General features: G+C 35.7%; 1 protein-coding gene and 1 long non-coding RNA gene across 2 annotated transcripts; one reads left to right on the top strand and one right to left on the bottom strand.

The window, feature by feature from the left end:
- The first annotated feature begins 3,592 nt into the window (after positions 1-3,592).
- Positions 3,593-5,883, top strand: LOC136229597 (uncharacterized). The gene is made up of 3 exons (XR_010689175.1): positions 3,593-3,922; positions 4,001-4,099; positions 5,571-5,883. It is a non-coding gene; the product is annotated as an uncharacterized lncRNA (long non-coding RNA).
- A 5,200-nt stretch (positions 5,884-11,083) lies between these two features.
- Positions 11,084-13,445, bottom strand: LOC136231299 (11S globulin seed storage protein Ana o 2.0101-like). Its single transcript, XM_066020635.1, has 4 exons — positions 13,115-13,445; positions 12,449-12,693; positions 11,829-12,347; positions 11,084-11,687 (listed from the first exon to the last, which is right to left on the bottom strand). Exons 1-4 carry the CDS (start codon positions 13,407-13,409, stop codon positions 11,247-11,249), a joined length of 1,500 nt encoding a protein of 499 aa, XP_065876707.1. The 5' UTR covers positions 13,410-13,445; the 3' UTR covers positions 11,084-11,246.
- Positions 13,446-20,114: the final 6,669 nt, after the last annotated feature.

Genomic DNA, 20,114 nt, shown 5'->3' with positions numbered 1-20,114 from the left:
TATACCTTAGCCCTAATTTCCTTCAACGACTCCTACTGTTTCATCCGTGATGGTGAAGTATAAGTGAATGTCCTGCTCTGGTTTTGGCACCGAGAGTAGTGGGGGTGTTGCGAGGAAAATTTTTATGGCGTTGAACGCGGCCTGGCAGTCCGTAGACCACCTAAAGGGATGCTCCTTCTTGATTGCTTTATAAAAGGGCAAACAACGCTGCGCCGAGCAGGAGATGAAACGTCCCAAAGCAATGATTCTTCCATTGAGTCTTTGAACCCCTTGCAGGTCGCGCGGTGGTTCCATTGCTAGAATTGCCTCGATTTTTGCGGGGTTAGGCTCGATGCCCTTTTCTGATACCACGCAACCTAGGAATTCACCACTGCGAATTCCGAAGAAACATTTTTCCGGGTTTAGCTTGAGGTTATAGGCTCTGAAAATTTTAAACACTGCCGCTAAATCTTGCGGATGGTCGCCCTCTTCGGTGCTTAGGACCACCATGTCATCGATATACACTTGTACCGTCTTGCCAATGAGATGGGCGAACATCTTATCTACCAAGCGCTGGTATGTGGCCCCCGCATTCTTTAACCCGAAAGGCATGACATTGTAACAATATGTGCCTTCGTGCGTAATGAAATAGGTTTTCTCGGCGTCGGCTGGGTCCAAAGGGATCTGCTGGAAACCAGCGATGGCATCAAATTGAGACAAGATCTTGCGACCAGCAGTTTGATCAAGGAGTTGATCTATGTTAGGCAGCGGATAAGAATTCTTGGGGCAAGCTTTATTGACATTTGTAAAATCTACACACATGCGGTACTTTTCGCTGGCTTTCTTTACAAGTACAACATTAGAAAGCCATTCCGGATAGTTGACCTCGCGGATAAACTTTACAGCTAGGAGTTTGTCAATTTCTGCCTTTACTGCTGCCTGCTTGTCCTTTGCCTGCACTCGTATCTTCTGCTTCACGGGTTCGACAGAGGGGTCGATGCTCAGTTTGTGTATTGCTTGATCAGGTGAGACCCCCGTGATGTCCTCGGTGCACCAGGCGAACACATCCGAATGCTCTGTCAGGACAGCCTTGATCTCTTCGGCCAACGGGGATGCGAGTCTCGTCCCCATTTTCACTATCTTGTTATCCCTGAGGATACAGTCATCGACCGGCTCGATGGGCACGGGATTGTAACCCCTCATGTCCATCAGACCATCCTCCAGGTAGAGCACTGTCCGAGGCTGAGTCGCCTCCCACTGCAATCCCTTGGCCAACATACGATCTCCCTGGATGGTGATCCTTCCACGCGGAAGGGGCAAAGTCAAGCATAGTCCGGAGATATCCACTGTGGCCCTCAGGGCGGCCAGAAGAGGCCTTCCGATGATGGCATTATAGGCCAGGGGGATATCGACCACCACCCACTCTGCGGTATCCTCGATTTCCTCGACCCCTTCGGTGAAGATAGTTGGTAATGCGATAACTCCTTTTACCGGCACTTCGATCTCTGAGAGGCCAACCAAAGGGAAAGTCCCGGCTCGGAGGGCAGTGTGAGTATTCTTTATTGCGCGGAGTGCTGCCCAGGTGAGCAAGTTCACCGAACTCCCTGTGTCTACCAGCACTCAGTGTGTCTTAAAACCTGCGATGCTGATGGTGACAACAAGAGCCTCCGAATGGCTGGTCCGGAGTGGCGGTTGCACCGTTAGTGTCTGTCCGACTGCCTTCCTTTTACGGGAGCTCTCGGGTGGGGCGAAAAGTGCTGGTGCTCCTTCCCTTATGACATGTATTTCCCTATGGTACCTTGGCCTCTTAGGCTCCTCTGCTCGTCCCACTTCCCACTGCTTCGGGCTTTGCTCCCTTTGCCTGCTCGTCTTTGGTGGCGCGCCCTGCTCCGTGATCCGCTCAATCTCCTTTTGTAGTTGATAGCAGTTCTCCGTGGAATGTCCGGAGGATCTGTGATACTTGCAGCACTCCTTTTCTGCCTGGGTTTTGCCTTTGTCGATGGTCGGAACTTGCTGTGTGAATCGGCGAGGTTGACTCTGAACAGTGTAATGCACCTCCTTGCCCCGGGATCGATCTCCCCTACGCTCCAAGTTGGTGTGCTCGGTCCGGGCCGGAAAAGGCATCGGGGCCTCCTTGCGGACTCGGGCCTCCTCACGTGCCTCCGGGATCGGCCTGCCTTTATCCTGCTTGTGCGTGTCGCCTTTGACCTTGTCCCTTTCTGTCTCTTCGTAGCCGGTGGGCCGGTCACAGTCATCGTATCTGACAAATGTCTGTGACATGGTCATCAGCTCTTCGAAAGATCTTGGCATCTTTCGGAAACATTTCTGCTTTAGAGGCTCGCAAGTAGTCCCTTTTGCCAAGGCGTCATGGGCCACCTCCAGGTTGAGGCCTTTAACTTGTGAGGCCATGTGATGAAACCTTGAGAGGAAATTGCGCAGAGGCTCGGTTGTTCGCTGCTTGAGCCCGTTGAGGTCCGAACTGATCTTCCTGACCTTCGCTGCTGCGGCAAACTGGGAGAGGAAAAGATCTTTTAGGAGATCAAAAGAATCAATTGATTCCGAGGCAAGTCCTCGATACCATTCTTGTGCGCTCGATGAGAGGGTGGTGGGGAAAACCTTGCACATGATGTCCTCATCCTTTTGAGTATAAATTGATGGTGCTCATGAACGATGCCACATGGTCGTTGGGGTCTTCGGTCCCTGAATATTGGGCCAGTCGAGGAGCTTTCCAGTCACGCGGGAACCTCGTCTCGATGATCCTTTGCACCAGTGGTGTTTTGCTGGAGGTGATGCTTCCTCCCATCACGCCCCCGAGGGCCCTTTTGTCCAGAAAACGTTGAATCTTCAGTTCCAACAAGTCTTCGCTATCCGCGACTGCAGTCCCCACTCGCCGCGCTTCGCCCTCACTGGTCGCAACGGCCCCGGCTCCTCTTCCCGCGATGACCACCGGCCCCACGGCCTGCTCTGGCGAAGTTCCCTCTTTCTGCATTTCTGCCGCCTCTTTAAGGTATTGTCAGATTTTGGCGTTCTCCTCCTGCAAACTTCTTTGCTGGTCTATGATCTTCATCTGAGCCGCCGTATGTACGGCCTGGGTCGTTTGAAAACCTTGGATCACACTGAGGAGTTGAGTGGTGTTGAAGGTCTCCTCCTCTTCAGGGCTTACCTCTTCCATCAATGGCCCAAGGTTTCTGGGGGAGATTGGAATGTTTGGGATCGTACCCCCGACGTGCGTCATAGAGCTGGTTGCTCCTGTTTCGGGTACTGCAGTTGGGGCAGAGTCAGTAGGGGTCTTCATTTTGTTTGAAGTTCTGAAGTCACTTGTAGTCCACGATCACCACACCAAATAATCTGGGAATGCGAATACAGTGATCCGAGGCCTTTCCGAAGAGGTCCGATGCTCTGGACATTCGTCTCTGCGCCGGGAAGGGTCCCTGTGGACACTCCGACGATCAAGACAGTTAGTAGCTCAAGAGCGTATATTAATCAAATGTGTGAGAGTTAGAAAGAGTTACCCGCCCTTCACTTCCCAGATGAGCTGTGTATTTATAGAGGGTGCTCAGGCCTTGGGGCCTCTTGGGCCTTGGGGCCCTTATTCATATCCCGAATCACTAAGTATTGCTTGGGTAGTGTGCTCAACCACGTTTTGTTGCGCCAGACCGTTATAGGTGAAGAATGCTTGAAGCAAATGGAAGCTATAGGTGAAACTCCTGAATGATCATAGGGTGTATTGGTGGCGGCTCCAACTTTGCAGGACTCAGTTTTCCGTTTATTAGACAGAAGCTGAATGGGAAAATCAACCATGTAATAAAAGCTGTTGAACCTGCAGCTTGCCCTTCACTAACAAAAGGTGTTTATGCATATGATTATAGTGATAAGGGGATGACTCCGTTAATGAAGATGCATACACTAAGGCATGATTTCATTCCTGACCCTATTCATGCTGGTATGCAGAATTTCAATCAAGGACTCATGTTCAATTTTCTTATCCTTCTTTACCAATAACATATTCTCTGTTCTATAGGGGGATAGCATTATCATGATATGGCACCATTGCTTTCACATGTCTATGAGTTGGGTTTCATGGAGGCAATGGCAATTCCTCAGACCGAGTGCTTTCAACGTAAGCTTCTCTTCTTCTTTTTCTGCACTTAAACCAACAAGTTTATCCCATAAATGACTGCAATGTGATTTCTGAATTTGCAGAAGAATGTTAGAGATAATAAAAACCATTCTTGAACCTTATTTATCAACATAAGCTTTTGGGTTGAATGGTTATTTACCATGGGATTAGAGCCTATTAAATCAAAAGGTCTAGAGTTTGAGTCTCTAAACCCCATTTATAAATTAAATTTCATTACTTGTACACGCTTCAAGCCCAAAGGAATTCGTGTGGCATCTTACACTTTTGATAGATTCCATTAAAAAGATAGGAACTCTAGTTAATAATGATTATGGACCATTATATATATCCGTTTAAAAATATAGGAGCTCTAGTTAATAATGATTATTATATATCCATTTTCGTCAGCCTTTTGGATGGCTTAGATTGAAACCTCATCCTTGTTTTTTTGCCTCTGAATTATTATAATTTTAAAGAGCATTTCTTTCCACAATGAATCCAACTACTAAAAAGGTAACATATCTATAAATTATAACTTGTATTTCATAATTATAATTCATGTATGTATATAGTACATAGTCGAATCCTATACACAACAATCCTATGCAAGCTAGCCCAACTAGGATTAGTTACTTAACATGCAATGTAATTATTCTTATCACTCCCCTCAATGTAATTATTCTGCATATTTTATCTGGTTTTAGTAATCTTCTAATGGTGGCAAGAGAAGTGCCCAAAATACCAAACATGATTAAGGATTACTCATCTAAGATCTTGTTAGATTTATTTAGCCTTTAGAAAAGTGCCCAAAATACCAAACAAAGCTTCTGGTTTTAGTTTTAGTTTTAGCTTTTTTATTTAATTTTGCAAACTTTGATTTGTTTAACCTTTTTATCATGCGGGAATTCATCTTTGATTTGTTAGATTTATTTAGCCTTTAGAAAAGTGCCCAAAATACCAAACAGAGCTTCTGGTTTTAGTTTTAGTTTTAGCTTTTTTATTTAATTTTGCAAACTTTGATTTGTTTAACCTTTTTATCATTCAAGTTGTTTGGTGTTTAATTGTTGGTTTCATGTTGCTTTTCTCTGAGTGTTGTATTTGTTGTGGAAGTTCATGAATATTCCAATATTCGTGTGTGTGTCGTTTTTATGTTGCGTATGTTGTAATGTAATACTGTTCTTAAGCCATTATTATTGCGAAGTTCGTGTTTATATTATTATTGTTTTAATGCAATATTTCTTATAGTAGCTGCTAGCTTTAGAAGAAAATTATAGAAATGAGACTTCAGATCTCGGGTTTTCTGTTTGTGAAATATCGGGAAACGGTGTTTGAACGGTTTAATCCTGCTTCTGTAATTGCATCTTTGTGTTTAGCTTGAAATGCACGATTCTCGATAGTCTTTGTCGGTTTCTTTTGTTTATCAATTAGCGTTTGGAATACTGATTATACTTCAATTTTTGTTTTGGGTTAGGTTATGGAGAAAACTGAAAAGCGTGTTAGGATAGGATCAAGCGAAGCTATTTAGATTCCAAAATTAAGCATGTAAGTCTAGTCTACTAATGTTGTTGCTTCTTTCTCTATTTCATTTTTACTCTTGTGGTAGCTTGAGTTTTCTTTTATTCGAAAACCAAAGCACAGCTGCTACGGTGTTCAGTATTCAAATTTGTGATAAAATGTAGTACCTGATTAGCTCTTTTGAGCTCTTATGCGAGGCTACAACTGTGAAACCGAAATATCATAATATCTTTGGAGCTTACAAGAGTATTATAAGCTTTACCTTTGAGGTTTTGTTATATAATGTATGCGGTTTTGCTGGATTTTGCTTGGATTAGTTAAGCTCTGCACTCTTAGCAGAATTAGAGAATTAGAGTATACTGGCACATTGTTGTTTGGGACAAACTTATAATATAATGATAATTTGTCTTGGCATGAATTTCCTCTTTCTACATTTTCTTATTTTCATGGAAATTCAGAGCAAAAAGCTTTCAAGTTATGAGGTACAATAAAGTGTTCAATGGTTTTGCTATTTATGTTGGATACTAATTAAAGCTTGATTCATGGACAGGAAAATACTGCTCATTAGTGAAAAGTATATGGTAAGTAAAGAATCTAAACTGCCGTTATGTTTTCCACTTTAATATTGTTGGTTAATTTTTTTTAGCTTTATCATAATGCTATTTGTTTCTCTGAAGTTGTAGGCAAAATAAGCATGCGATTGATAGAATGACATCTCCTGGGCAAAATAAATCAGCATCTGTTATTCGAGCAGAGGAGGTTCAGTCAAATCTTGAATCAGTTTCCTAGCTTCGTGAAATGTTTGGTCAGATCATACGTTGGTAGTTGTTTTTGGATGGTAAGCTCAGAGAAGTTATATGAAGCTGAGTTAGATTGGTGACTTGCCAAAAGAAACAAAGAAATATAGCCATTTTGGCATTAGCATGTTGTAGAGAGTAGTATGATAAAGTAGTAATGGTATATTATTTGTCAGCAGTAATATACACCTGATTAAATACTTGAAAATATTGTGAATATTGAATCAAAGATTGTATATATATATAGCAGATTAATTAGTTACCCTATATTTGTGTACATTTTTATTGATTTTGCATTTAATTCAAGTAATACATCAGGATCAATTTCAATTATGGTAAATAACTAAGGATAACAAATCTTGTTTACTGTTAATTACTCTAATACAAAAAATAGAGCAGATTTAATTTGAACCTGCTAATGTAAAATTGTTAAAAACAATAACATTAGGGTCGGTTGTTTGTAACAACCGACTCTAATATAATTAACATTAGCCACGGTTGCAAAACAACCGACTCTAATGATTAGAGCATTAGAGTCTATTGTTACAAAAGACCGTGACTAAAGACCCCTTTAGCCACGGTTTTTCGTAATAACCGTGGCCAAAACATAGGGCATTAGAGTCGATTATACGTAAAAACCGACTCTAATGCCCCTTTGGCCACAGTCGATAAACTGTGGCTAAAGATGCCAAGCATTTGCCACGCCCCCTTTTGGCCACGGTCGTACAACCGTGGCTAATAACGGTAAACGACCGTGGTCATAGGGCATTTCTGTACTAGTGTCCACACCGTTCCATTTTCTAACTTCAAACGAACATCACATATTCCAGCTATCTCCAATGGCTCACCATCTGCAAGATACACCTTCCCGTAGTTTCCAATTGAATAGTTCTCAATGATTTCACGGTTTGGTGTCATATGAAAAGAAGCACCTGAATCTAATACCCAAGATTCAATAGAACAATCAACAGATAAAAGTAAGGCATCTTGTACCTCATCAGCTACAACATTTGCAACTTTCTTATTGTCTTACTTCTTTGGAAGTCTGCATTTAGCCTTCACATGTCCGGGCTTTCCATAATTCCAGCACTCCAATTTCCATCCATTTCTTGATTTGGATCTACCATTCCTCGACTTCGATCTACCTCATCCTCAATTAGAATTCCTTTCATTGCTTCTACCTCTATTTTCAACATTTAAGGCAGAAGTTGTCGATGTACCTTCACCGGAATCAATCCTTCGCACTTCTTCAGCAAGAATTCAATCCATAACATCACTAAATGACAATTTTCCCTTGCCAACAGAATTACTAACCGCAGCCCTCATAAGCTCCCAACTATTAGGTAATGAAGCCAAAAGAATTAAAGCATGTACCTCATCATCAAAGGTAATATCAACAGACGTTAGTTGAGTAACAATGGTATTGAACTTGTTTATATGTTCTGCAACTGAAGCACTATCACCCATTCTTAAATTAAATAACTTTTTCATCAGATGTACCTTGTTATTTGCGGAAGGCTTCTCGTACATATCTGATAAAAGTCTGATCATTTCGGCTGTTGACTTGGTTTCTGCTACGTTATGAGCGACATTCCGTGTTAGCGTCAATCTGATTACGCCCTACACTTGTCGATCGAGAAGTTCCCAATCCTCTTGGCTCAGGTCTGCTGGTTTCACTTCTGAAAGCGGCAAGTGAAGCTTTTTGCTATACAGATAGTCTATAATCTGTAATCTCCAGAATGAAAAGTCAGTTCCATCAAACTTGCTTATTCTAGAACTTATTCCATCTAACCCTGTCATTGTCCAAACCAGATAGCTCTGATACTAGTTGTTAGGAATTTATAACATAAACGATCACAATACCAAATTCCTCTTCCAGGACACGATGACAAAATACAGAAATAAAACACGGAATATAGAAATACACAAACAAGAAAGAACACACAAATTTTTACAAGGTTCACCACAAAACAGTGGCTAATCCTTGGAGCTACTGCAAGAAGCTCTTTGCACTCTAGGAGAATGGAGTACAAGTATTACAACACTCAATCACTCACTCACTACCCAAAATCCAAGTATACCCTACTCAGTTTTGATCACACACAATTTACACAGATGTGTAGAGTGAGAATTCCTGCAATACTTCTAAGCAAAGACTCACAACCCTTTTACAACTCTTCTCTCTTAATTCTCTAGAAATATGGAGCCTCTATTTATAGGAAATAAAGAACGCTATAAATAGAATGTGATGCTTCGTAATCTCCATCTTCAATTAATGTGTTGTAGAGATCAAGGTAACCTTTTAACTTTTTGACTAGGTTCAAAGCATAATCCTCCATCTTCTTGATATTAAATGCTTCATTTATTATGCACATAAAAAACATACATGCACCAATTTCCAACATCATCTTCTTCAACCTTATATTTTCATCTTTATTTTCTATCTCCTCCGTTTGTTTTTATCAAATATCATTTCTCTTTCTAACTCTCATCTCTCTCATTTTCACTTTCTCCCTCTAACTCTCCTCTCTCTCTCTCTCTCTTTCTCTAATTCTCCCCCAATTTTTTCAATAAAAATTCCATTAATGGGCAAGAATACTTCCATAAGTTATTTTATATTTGGATTATATAATTTGTTAATTATTTCTAATGTATTCGTTTTTCTTTATCTTATGCTTTTTTTTTGTTTTCCGTTTGATCCCGTTTTCTTTCTCACCTACTTGGTGTGTAATTTAATTATTTTGATCTACATTCCTGTGTGACATCATCTAATGAATTACAATTTGCAAAATTGTGTAGATTATCAATCCCAACGATAAAGATATCATAGACATTCGTAGGTTGGCACCTCCAACCCCGTCGAGAACAACGTTTTCTGTCGATTCTTGGTTTCAAACAGGTAGTTTCTCCTGATGTAATTTTTCTGTCGGAGTAGCAGGAAGAGTACAACGGTTTGTGGATGCCCGCATGTCCGTCCGTCTGTCAAATTCTTTGTATTAATTAATATCTTACTCGAGATGTTTATATCGTGCTTCTAATTTTGTGTAAATCATTCACTTTTTCGATGTTCTCTGTGTATTTTTTTGCCTATTAATGGGAGTTTTCTTATGGAATTTTTGTTGAAAAAATTGGTTGTAGAGGAAGAGGGAGAAAGGGAGAATTAGAGAGAGAGAGAGAGAGAGAGGAGAGTTAGAGGGAGGAAGTGAAAATGAGAGAGATGAGAGTTAGAGAGAGAAATGATATTTGATAAAAATGGAGGAGAGAGAAAATAAAGATGAAGATATAAGGTTGAAGAAGGTGAGTGGGTCCCATTTTCATTAAAATATGGGTTAAAAATTGATGATTTGGCATATTGATTGGATTGACCGGTCATTTTTACCTGGTGTGGACTTTAGTGAGAGATCACAAAAAGGTTCTACACTTTAGTGTGAATTTTTTTTTTGTACACCAAAGTGTAAAAACAGATAAAAATTGTACACCACATATGTAATTTACCCGTATTAGTTGCCATTTACTTAGGAATAGGTAAAATATTAATATACCCTTCTAAGTTTCTATTCTTCTTATTTCATATTATTGAAGAACTATTATTCTTCTCCATTGTACTCCTTAATTTTTACTATTATTGAAAAATCTGATATGTTTAGTAAAAAAAGCAAAATATTTTATAACTTTTTTGGTTAGAGCAAGAGGAAAAATTGACAATTTTTTTTATAAAACAAAATATATTTATGAATTTATTCCTCCTTTTAAACTTCTTTTCCCTAAGATATATTTATGAATTTATTTCTGGCCTAAGACATTACCAGCTCCCTAAACTTGTCCAAAATAGTAGATTGACTCCCAAAATAGTAGATTGACTCACTGAACTTTGCAATTGTTTCACCAGCTCCTTAAACCTGCTTATTTCATAGCACCGACTCATAAAAAAAGCAAAATATTTTATAACTTTTTTGGTTAGAGCAAGAGGAAAAATTGACAATTTTTTTTATAAAACAAAATATATTTATGAATTTATTCCTCCTCTTAAACTTCTTTTCCCTAAGATATATTTATGAATTTATTCCTGGCCTAAGACATTACCAGCTCCCTAAACTTGTCCAAAATAGTAGATTGACTCCCAAAATAGTAGATTGACTCACTGAACTTTGACTCACTGAACTTTGCAATTGTTTCACCAGCTCCTTAAACCTGCTTATTTCATAGCACCGACTCATAAAAGTAGATTAGTTCCCTGAACTTTGCAAGTGTCTCACCAACTCCCTATACTTATTTTTTCACTTCTCCTACCTTTCAACCTATTATAAGAGTTAGTGTTACAAGTTTGAAAGATTGAATGGATGAGAATCGAGAGTTAAAGGAGTTTGTGAGACACTTGCAAAATTCATGGAGTTAGGTTTAAAGAGCTGGTGAAACACTTGCAAAATTCAGGAAGCCAATCTACTATTTTGAACAAATGGATGATCCTTCCCTTAAACTTCTTCTCCCTAACATATATTTATGAATTTATTCCTCTCTTAAACTTCTTCTCCCTAACATATATTTATGAATTTATTCCTCCCTTAACTCCCTTTGACCTTAAAATTAAGTTTTGTTAAGTTAATTTTTTAAGATAATTAATAGGTATTTAGAGTAAGAAGCCAGATTGAAAAAGAAAAAAAAAAACAAAGGATTATAAAATAACATTGTTTTGAACATTATTATTGCATACAAAAAAGCCCAACTCTTATTGGTAAGTAGGTAGATACTAATTCCTCTACACAGATGTTTTTATTTATTGCCAGGATTAACATTAATTAACCCCAAAAAAGGCTAAACTGCCTATTTTTCCTCATTTAAACAGAAGTTGCAACTTCAGCTATTGTAGCTACAGCAGCAGCTGCAACATCGCTAAATCTTCTGGACTGTTGCCTTCTTGACATTCCCAATGTCGTCTCTTCCCTTCCATACTTTATTTTCATCGCATCTTCAACCGACATTTGGAATGCATTCGCGATCACCTCCACCGGCATAGCACGGAAGGCGGAGGTCCGCCCGGCCAAATCTGTCGTCATTGTGTAAGCGCTGGTCTTAAATGCTACGTATTCAAATCTCTCGCTCTCTGCCTGTTTCATTACTACGAAATTCTGTGGCACCGTTAGGACCTGTCCTTTTCTGAAAGTTCCGTCGAACATGTTTTTCCCGTTCTCGTCCACGATCTGAACCCTAGCTTGACCTTCCAAGCAGTACATGATGCTGTGCGCATGTAGATGCCAGTGTGGCATTCTCATTGCATCCTGAAAAAACACAGATTTATGCAGTCAATTTAGACGAAATCAGATCTATGCAGTCAATTTAGGAGAAATCTGGAAGCGCGTGGGAGAAACGCGCCACCGTGATAGAACAAGTAAGTGGAATGTATAGTCGATTTGGCTTACACAGTGGAGAACCACGTGAGAAGCGCTCATCCGGATACTCTGAAGGATAGGGAGGTTGTGGCCGTTAACGGTGCTAACACGGCCAACTTCTGGGACGAAGATATCGGCGCGTGAAGGATCGGCAATGTTCTCTTTGAGTCTCATGGAACAGTAAGTTTCCTCGGCGCCGTTAGCTACACAACCTCCGCCTGGTCGGCATTGTTCTCTCTCCATCTGTTGCATCTCTTGTTGAGTCCTCGGAGGTCTCACTACCTGAAGCTGTTCCTCGACTCTGACAATGCTGCCTCGGAAATCGTTCTGGCTCTGTAATTTCCTTGCCAATTGTTCATCGATGTTGAAAGCTTCGGCGATCATCTTTGAATCCATTCCGCAGAACAAATTGTTGCAAGAACTCTTTTCACTCTGTCTACCGCGGCTGGAATATCTTGGGCTGGGGAATAATGGTCTCCTGCTTTGGTCAGGGCGGCGTTGGTATTGTTGCCTGAATTCGTTTTCAGGATTACCGGCGAGATAGAAGTTCTGGCCCCCCAAAAAGAAAATCATTAATCTCCGATTGAGTTTAAATCTGAAAATTTGAAAATTGACCAAAGATTTGATTTGAATTGAATAATTTAGTTTACCCTAGGCATGTTGTCTAGCTGGTTGCCTGCGTTGGCGGTGTCGAGGACAGTAACGGCGACAACAGCTTCATTGCCGTCGTTGTAGGCCCAGTGAGCTACACCGGCAGGCAAAGCAATGATATCGCCCTGGCGGAAACGACGAATCTGCTGGTGCTGGTCTTGGTCTCCCATGCTTCCACGTGATTGTTGAGCTTCTTGGAATGTCTCTGGGCATCCAGAAAACATTACACCATACATTCCCTTACCTGCATTTCATAAATTAATGTTTATAGCGACCGAATCAGAACAAAAAAAGAGTCACCAAAAATGTATTCACAATTCAGAGTTTTTAGGGATTAAAATCACATCAGATAATTCCGGCGCAAATGCAAGTCGAGAGTATAAAATCTGTTGCAAATTCTGAATAATGACAAAATTTTATATTAGTACCGAATGAACTATAGTTACCGACAGAATGTTATATTTAGCGACAAATATTTCTGTATTTTCTTAAAATTTTCTTTATTTCTTTGTAAATTGTGGGTAATAGAGATTCGTTTCAGGTTTTCTTTATATCTCTGTAACTCGGGACCCATAAGCCCTCTGTGCCACTTTTAAATCCGCCACAGATTAGATTTATGTTTCTGAAATTTAATAATGCCAATTGAGGATGGAATGAAATTATACCTTGGACAATGTAGATGAGACTAGGAGCATTGCTGTAAGTAGGCAAAAGAAGACCTTTAGGTTGAATGGTGCGTCGCATAACAGCAACACCAACACATTGAAACTGGTCATGGTTAGGATTCCAAGTCTCAACTAAACCAGCTTCACATTCAATTTTGTCATCTGGTTCCCTTGCATTTATGCTTCGTAGTTGGCATTCGTTGAGCTGCTGATCTTGCCTGTTTGCGGCAGAGCCATGAAACGAAACAAGAGCTAGACAAAGAACAAGAAGAAGGGCAGACTTAGACTTTGCCATTTTGATTAATGAAGGAGAAGGGAATATTTGAGTGTGGTTTGGAGGAGGAAGAGTAAGTTTTTTATAGAGGGGAAAGGAGGATGAGATGATGACACTTCTCACCTTTGCATGGCTACCTTCTTACACATCATTTTAGTAGAGTTCATAGGTGTCTTCTTCTTTCTCAGAATAATCCAAAATCTAACTTCAATTTATTACTAGTTGATATATAATTACCACCATTGATTCAAGATGCACAGAATCCGAGAAAGGTTTGCAAGAACATCCTCCACAACAATGACTCCAATGTATTATAAAATGATTGAGTGAAATAGATGATCATGTTTTCCTTCATCATTATAATATGGTGAAATTTCAAAACTAATTTAATGCGGTTATTCTTTACCCAATTCAATTTATCTATGAGTAAATAATTAATTAGTCTCTACGATTTAGTAAACTAGTCCACGTATAGGGGTGGAGATAGAGGGGGCTTGCAGAGATCAAGCCTCTGGCTGTCGACACCACTCCTACTATGGATAGTTTTGCTATTCCGATCATTGGAACTATCTATACTATAAATGGTTTTGGTCTTTCTGTTTCTGATAAATTAAAGTTCGGAGTGGTTAATTAACTAATTGAGTTTATATTTAATTATAAAATTTCATTTAGTTAATATATGATATGCGATAAAATTCTGTAAGTTGGTTCAAAACGACTCAATTTTATTTTTAGTCCAAATCTAGCTTAATTTTGAAAAGTTTTAAAATGGTAGTAAAAATTGGTTCTGGACCACTCAGATGATAACATGTACATATATACGTAAAAATTGAACAATTTCGATTTTAGCAAATCTTTTTCCGTACATATATGTAAAATCGACCCCATCAGACCAATTGCCACATATAAATTTTAAAGTTATTAAGTTTTATCTTAATCAATTATTTAACCTATCCTTTTTTATATATAAAATAGTATAAAAAATATCCTTAATTATATAAGTAAAAATTTGTCATATATATATATATATCTAGTGTGACAGATTTCTTACGGTGAGACAAGTCTTATGATGTGACAATTACCAATTTTGTAATTAATTAGGGAAAGATGACAAATTTGTAAATAAAAAGAAAGAGAAAATTGTTTAATTTCTTTTTTTTAAATGCATTTTTCCGATTTTTCCAACCTCGTTTTTCAAAAAAATTTATACCGTTGAACTCGTCTTAATTAGACGGTCATTTAAGATCCCAGAAGCTCAAGTAAAAAAATTTCTGGTGAACGGAATCCGACGATCTGTTTTCCTGTAAGACAAAAAATATCCAGAAAATGTTCAAAAAATTCCAGAAAATGTAACACATCATTCTGAGAAACTTTAATTCTTGACTCAAAATGCGATTTCTTACGGTTTAGTCCCAAATCAACGGAATCCGGAGATTAGGTGAGCGTTTTCCGGCGAGAAAAAAAATTCCAGAAAATATAAAACATTATTCTGAGAAACTTTAATTCTTGGGTCAAAATGAGATTCCTTACGGTTAAGTCCCAATAAATTATTGAAATATGTAAAATGGATAAAATTAAGGAAAATGATTTATTGATTTTTAAGGGTAATTTTTTATTGTCAATAAATTTTAAGGATTAAAATTATTTTATAAATAATATAACTAAAAAAACAAAAATGAAATTGAAGACAATAGATAATAAAATTGATTTGGAACAATTGATAAACTGATTTATTATGTTGGAATAATATAAGTATTATGATGGAACAATATAACTATTTTGTTGGAATAATTGATACACTGATTTATTCTGTTGGAACAATATAAGTATTATGTTGGAACAAATGGTACACTGATTTGGAACAATTTCGTACACTGTCGGAACAATATAAGTATTCTGTTGGAATAATTTAAAAATTCTGTTGGAACAATATAATTATTTTATTGGAACAATTGAACACTGATTTGAAATAATTTGTATACTGATTTAGAATAATATACTGGCGTCCAACAGTATGTGCTGATTTTTCCAACACATAGTTGTGAAAGGTAGGGCCAAAAATATGTCTTGAAAATTATCAAAAAATTTCAAACATGTAAAACATCATTTTAAGAAATTTTAATTCTTGGCTCAAAGTGAGATTCCTTACGGTTTTGACCCAATAAATTATTGAAGCATGTAAGATGGATAAAATTAAGAAAAACGTTTTATTGGGACTAAACCGTAAGAAATCCCACTTTGACCCAAGAATTAAAGGTTCTCAGAATAATCTTTTACATTTTCTAGAATTTTTTGAGAATTTTCTGGACACTTTTGTTTTCCGGAAAACACCCACTTAATCGCCGGATTCCGTTCACCGAATTTTTTTTATCTGAGCTTTAGGGATCTCAAAATGACCGTCTAATTTAGATGAGTCTAACAATATAAAAATATTCGAAAAATGAGGTTAGGAAGGTCGGAAAAATGTATTTTAAAGAAAAAAATAAAACAATTTTCTCTCTACTGTATTTCTTTTTATTTACAAATTTGTCACTTTACCATTTTCAATTATCATCAAAACTACATAGTTTTATTCTGTTACACCATAAGCTCATTGCCACACCACAACCCCTTATCTCACTAGATCTCACCCATATATATATATATGGGATGGCTCTTGTGAGAACCATTTTTTAGGTGATGACACTTCCTTATGGTGAGAACTCTCAAAACTACGTTGTTTTGAGCATAAAAAATAAATAAAAACGCTGCTTCTTATGGGATTCAAACCAATGACCTTTCAATTACACTCCACACTGTTTACCACTAAGCCAATTGCTTTCCATATGTATTATGCTACGCTCTGGTTAATATACCACTTCCATTGAGTAGGAGAATTTAAAAAAAAACGCTGCAAAAGGTAGATATATATTCTGTTACACCATAAGCTCATTGCCACACCACAACCCCTTATCTCACTAGATCTCACCCATATATATATATATGGGATGGCTCTTGTGAGAACCATTTTTTAGGTGATGACACTTCCTTATGGTGAGAACTCTCAAAACTACGTTGTTTTGAGCATAAAAAATAAATAAAAACGCTGCTTCTTATGGGATTCAAACCAATGACCTTTCAATTACACTCCACACTGTTTACCACTAAGCCAATTGCTTTCCATATGTATTATGCTACGCTCTGGTTAATATACCACTTCCATTGAGTAGGAGAATTTAAAAAAAAACGCTGCAAAAGGTAGGGTTCGAACCATGGCATCTTAATTTACACTTCACATTACTTACCACTGAGCCAATTACTTTTTCTGTGTATATTGTCGCGCGCTACATAATATACATGTGCCCTTTTAGCTTCTATTGTTTAATATTTGATGCATGCACTTATTAATATCGATTAAATGTGTATAATAATAAATTATTAATAGAAAAAATAAATGTGCATAATAATGAATTATTAATAGAAAAAAATCCAAGAACATGCTCTAATTTCTTATTTATTTAATTCATATATATTTTTGTAATTTATGTTTTAAAATGTTAAAGACGATGTTGTAAATATTGTATATATAATTTATGTTCTAAAAATTAAGATAATGTTTTAAAAAAATAGTAAATATATGGACCATTTTTTTTGTTCAAAAAAAAAAAACTCACATTCTAAATAACATAACGTATCTTTTAAAGTTTATAGTTTGTGTTCCAAAAATTAAGTATAATTTTTTTTAAAAATCAGTAGATGTCTAGATCGTTTTTTCATTTGTTCTATAATATAATTTGTAACTCATGTTCGAAAAAGCATAACACATGTTCAAAAAAATATAACGTATGTTCTAAAAAATATGTCGTACGTTCTAAACTTCATAGTTCGTGTTTTAAAAGTTAAAATATATGTTCTAACGTAAGTTTAAAAAAATATATAGTTTATGTTCCAAAAATTAAGTATAATGTTCTAATAAAAATCAGTAGATATCTGAATCGTTTTTTCATTTGTTCTATAATATAATTTATAACTCATGTTCGAAAAAACATAACACATGTTCTAAAAAATATAACGTATGTTCTAAAAAACATGTCGTACGTTCTAAACTTCATAGTTCATGTTTTAAAAGTTAAAATATATATTCTAACATATGTTTTTTTTTTGAAGCAAAATTGGAAGATTTCCTAACATATGTTTTAAAAAATATATTTTTTATATAACATAAATTATAAAAATATAAAGGAATTAAATAAATAAGAAATTAGAGCATGTTGTTGGATTTTTTTCTATTAATAATTCATTATTATGCACATTTCTTTTTTTTTCTATTAATATAACATAATGTATGTTCTAAAGTTTATAGTTTGTGTTCCAAAAATTAAGTATAATATTCTAAAAAAATCAGTAGATATCTGGATCGTTTTTTCATTTGTTCCAAAAATATAATTTATAACTCATGTTCGAAAAAACATAACACATGTTTCAAAAAACATAACGTATGTTCTCAAAAATATATAGTACGTTCTAAATTTCATAGTTCGTATTTTAAAAGTTAAAATATATGTTGTTTCAAAAAAAAGTTAAAATATATGTTTTAAAAATTTTATTTATTTTTTTTTGGTGGGCAAAAGTTTAAGTAAGGGTAGGTCTACCCACTCCCAAGATCAGGGCAAACCACAGACCTCGATGAGGAATCGAACCTCAAACCTGTCAAGCAGAGGTTCAACGCCTTACCACTCAGACCAACCCTCATTGGCAAAAAAAAAATATATTTTCTTATATAACATAAATTATAAAAATATAAAGGAATTAAATAAATAAAAAATTGGAGTATGTTTTTGGATTTTTTTCTATTAATAATTCATTATTATGCACATTTCTTTTTTTTCTATTAATAATTCATTATTATGTATATTTAATCGATATTAATAAGTGCATGCATCAAATATTGAACAATAGAAGCTACAACAACAATGGTATATTAAGAAGAGCGCAGCATAATACATAAGAAAAGCAAATGTCTCAGTGGTAAGCAGTGAGGAATATAATTGAAGGGTCCAAGGTTTGAACCCCATGAAAAGCAGCGTTTTTTTTTCTTTTTTACATTCAAAACGACGTAGTTTTGAGTGTTCTCACTATAAGGAAGTGTCCTCATCTAAAGGAGGGTTCTCACTTGATCCCTCCCCTATATATATATATAAATTTTAATAAACATATTTATAATAAAATTTATATAGTGTATACACAAACATTTTACTTACATATTAATATATAAAAAACTTATATTTTTCATTCTCATTTTATTCATTATTTTAACATAATATCTTTAAATTAATATGTAATTTTATTTTTTGAAAGATAATATGTAATACAGTATACACTTTTCAAGTCTCACCTTTAGAAACTATACCTCTATATAGAAACTATACCTCTATATAGTAATAATTATATATATATATATATATATATATATATAAAGAATTCAAACTAAATTATAAAATATATAAAAAAAAAACTATTGAAATTATCTATGAGTTGGAAACACAAACTACAAATTGAAATTAAATATTTAGTATTCTCATTGATATTTACATTTTTACCATAAAACTCTTCCAATTATTTATATATTGAAAACATAAACTCTAAATTGAAATTCTAAATATTTAATTTGTTCCATTAATGTCTATTGTCATACATTATATATAAACCATGTATGCCGATGATAATCTTAACCAATTTTAAGTGGTATTATGTGTTGAGAAATTTTATTATACCAAACTCTATTTAGTAATAACCTCCCAATTGTTATACAAATAGCCTGGTACCAAGTGTATTCCTATATAGAGGTTTTACTGTATTACTATGAATCTAGATTTTTTAAATAGTATTTTTTTATTTTATTTTATCTATAAAGTTTAGGATTTCTGAGATTACACAGATTTATAGATTGTATTTTTCTTTACAAACGCAATTATGTGATTGCAAAATTTTGTAATTTTTGTCACTTTGTCAAATTTGGCCGATAACGACCTAAAAATGAAATTTTTTAAGAATTAAAGTTGTTTAGTATCATATTTACTATGAAACCATATTTTAAATTTTTCAAAATCATCATTTTTTTTATTTTTCTCTCTTTAAACATTAACTTTCTTTCTCATAAAAAAACACATAAATGGCCTTAAATCTAAAAAGTTGAAGAATTAAAGTTGCTTAAAATATAATTTGACGCTTGAAAATTTTCATTTCGAGGTCGTTATCGGTCAAATTCTGACCAAGTGAACCTAAATGCAAAATTTTGCAAACCACATGGTTGCGTTTGCAAAAAAAAAAAAAAACCACAAGTACCCATCTGTGAATTGGCGAAACTATATGATATCTATATATAATTAACCCTAAAGTTTATTAGAGCTAAAAAAAAGTAAGTTTACATATATAATTTTATATACTCTACTCCTAATTTCATAATTTCTTCATTCTTTTTTAATGAAACAAAATTTAGGCCACTAAATTAAATTTCTATAATTCTGTAAAAAATTAATAAATCAAATACTATATTGTTGCGGAAACAACCAACAATTTGAAAGTTAAAGCATAAAAAAAAAATAGAACACAAGAATTTAATGAGGTTTGGCCCATATTGGATATATGTCTCTAGACACTACGAAATAAAATATTTCACTAATGATCAAAATATTACAATAGAGAAAGGAAGAGAAATATACTAAGCCTTAAATTTAGAGGAGATAA

This window comes from Euphorbia lathyris, chromosome 5, assembly GCF_963576675.1.
Source record: "Euphorbia lathyris chromosome 5, ddEupLath1.1, whole genome shotgun sequence".
NCBI lineage: Eukaryota > Viridiplantae > Streptophyta > Magnoliopsida > Malpighiales > Euphorbiaceae > Euphorbia > Euphorbia lathyris.
Note: the sequence above shows the minus strand (reverse complement) of the source record. Positions and strands in the feature narration are given on the sequence as shown.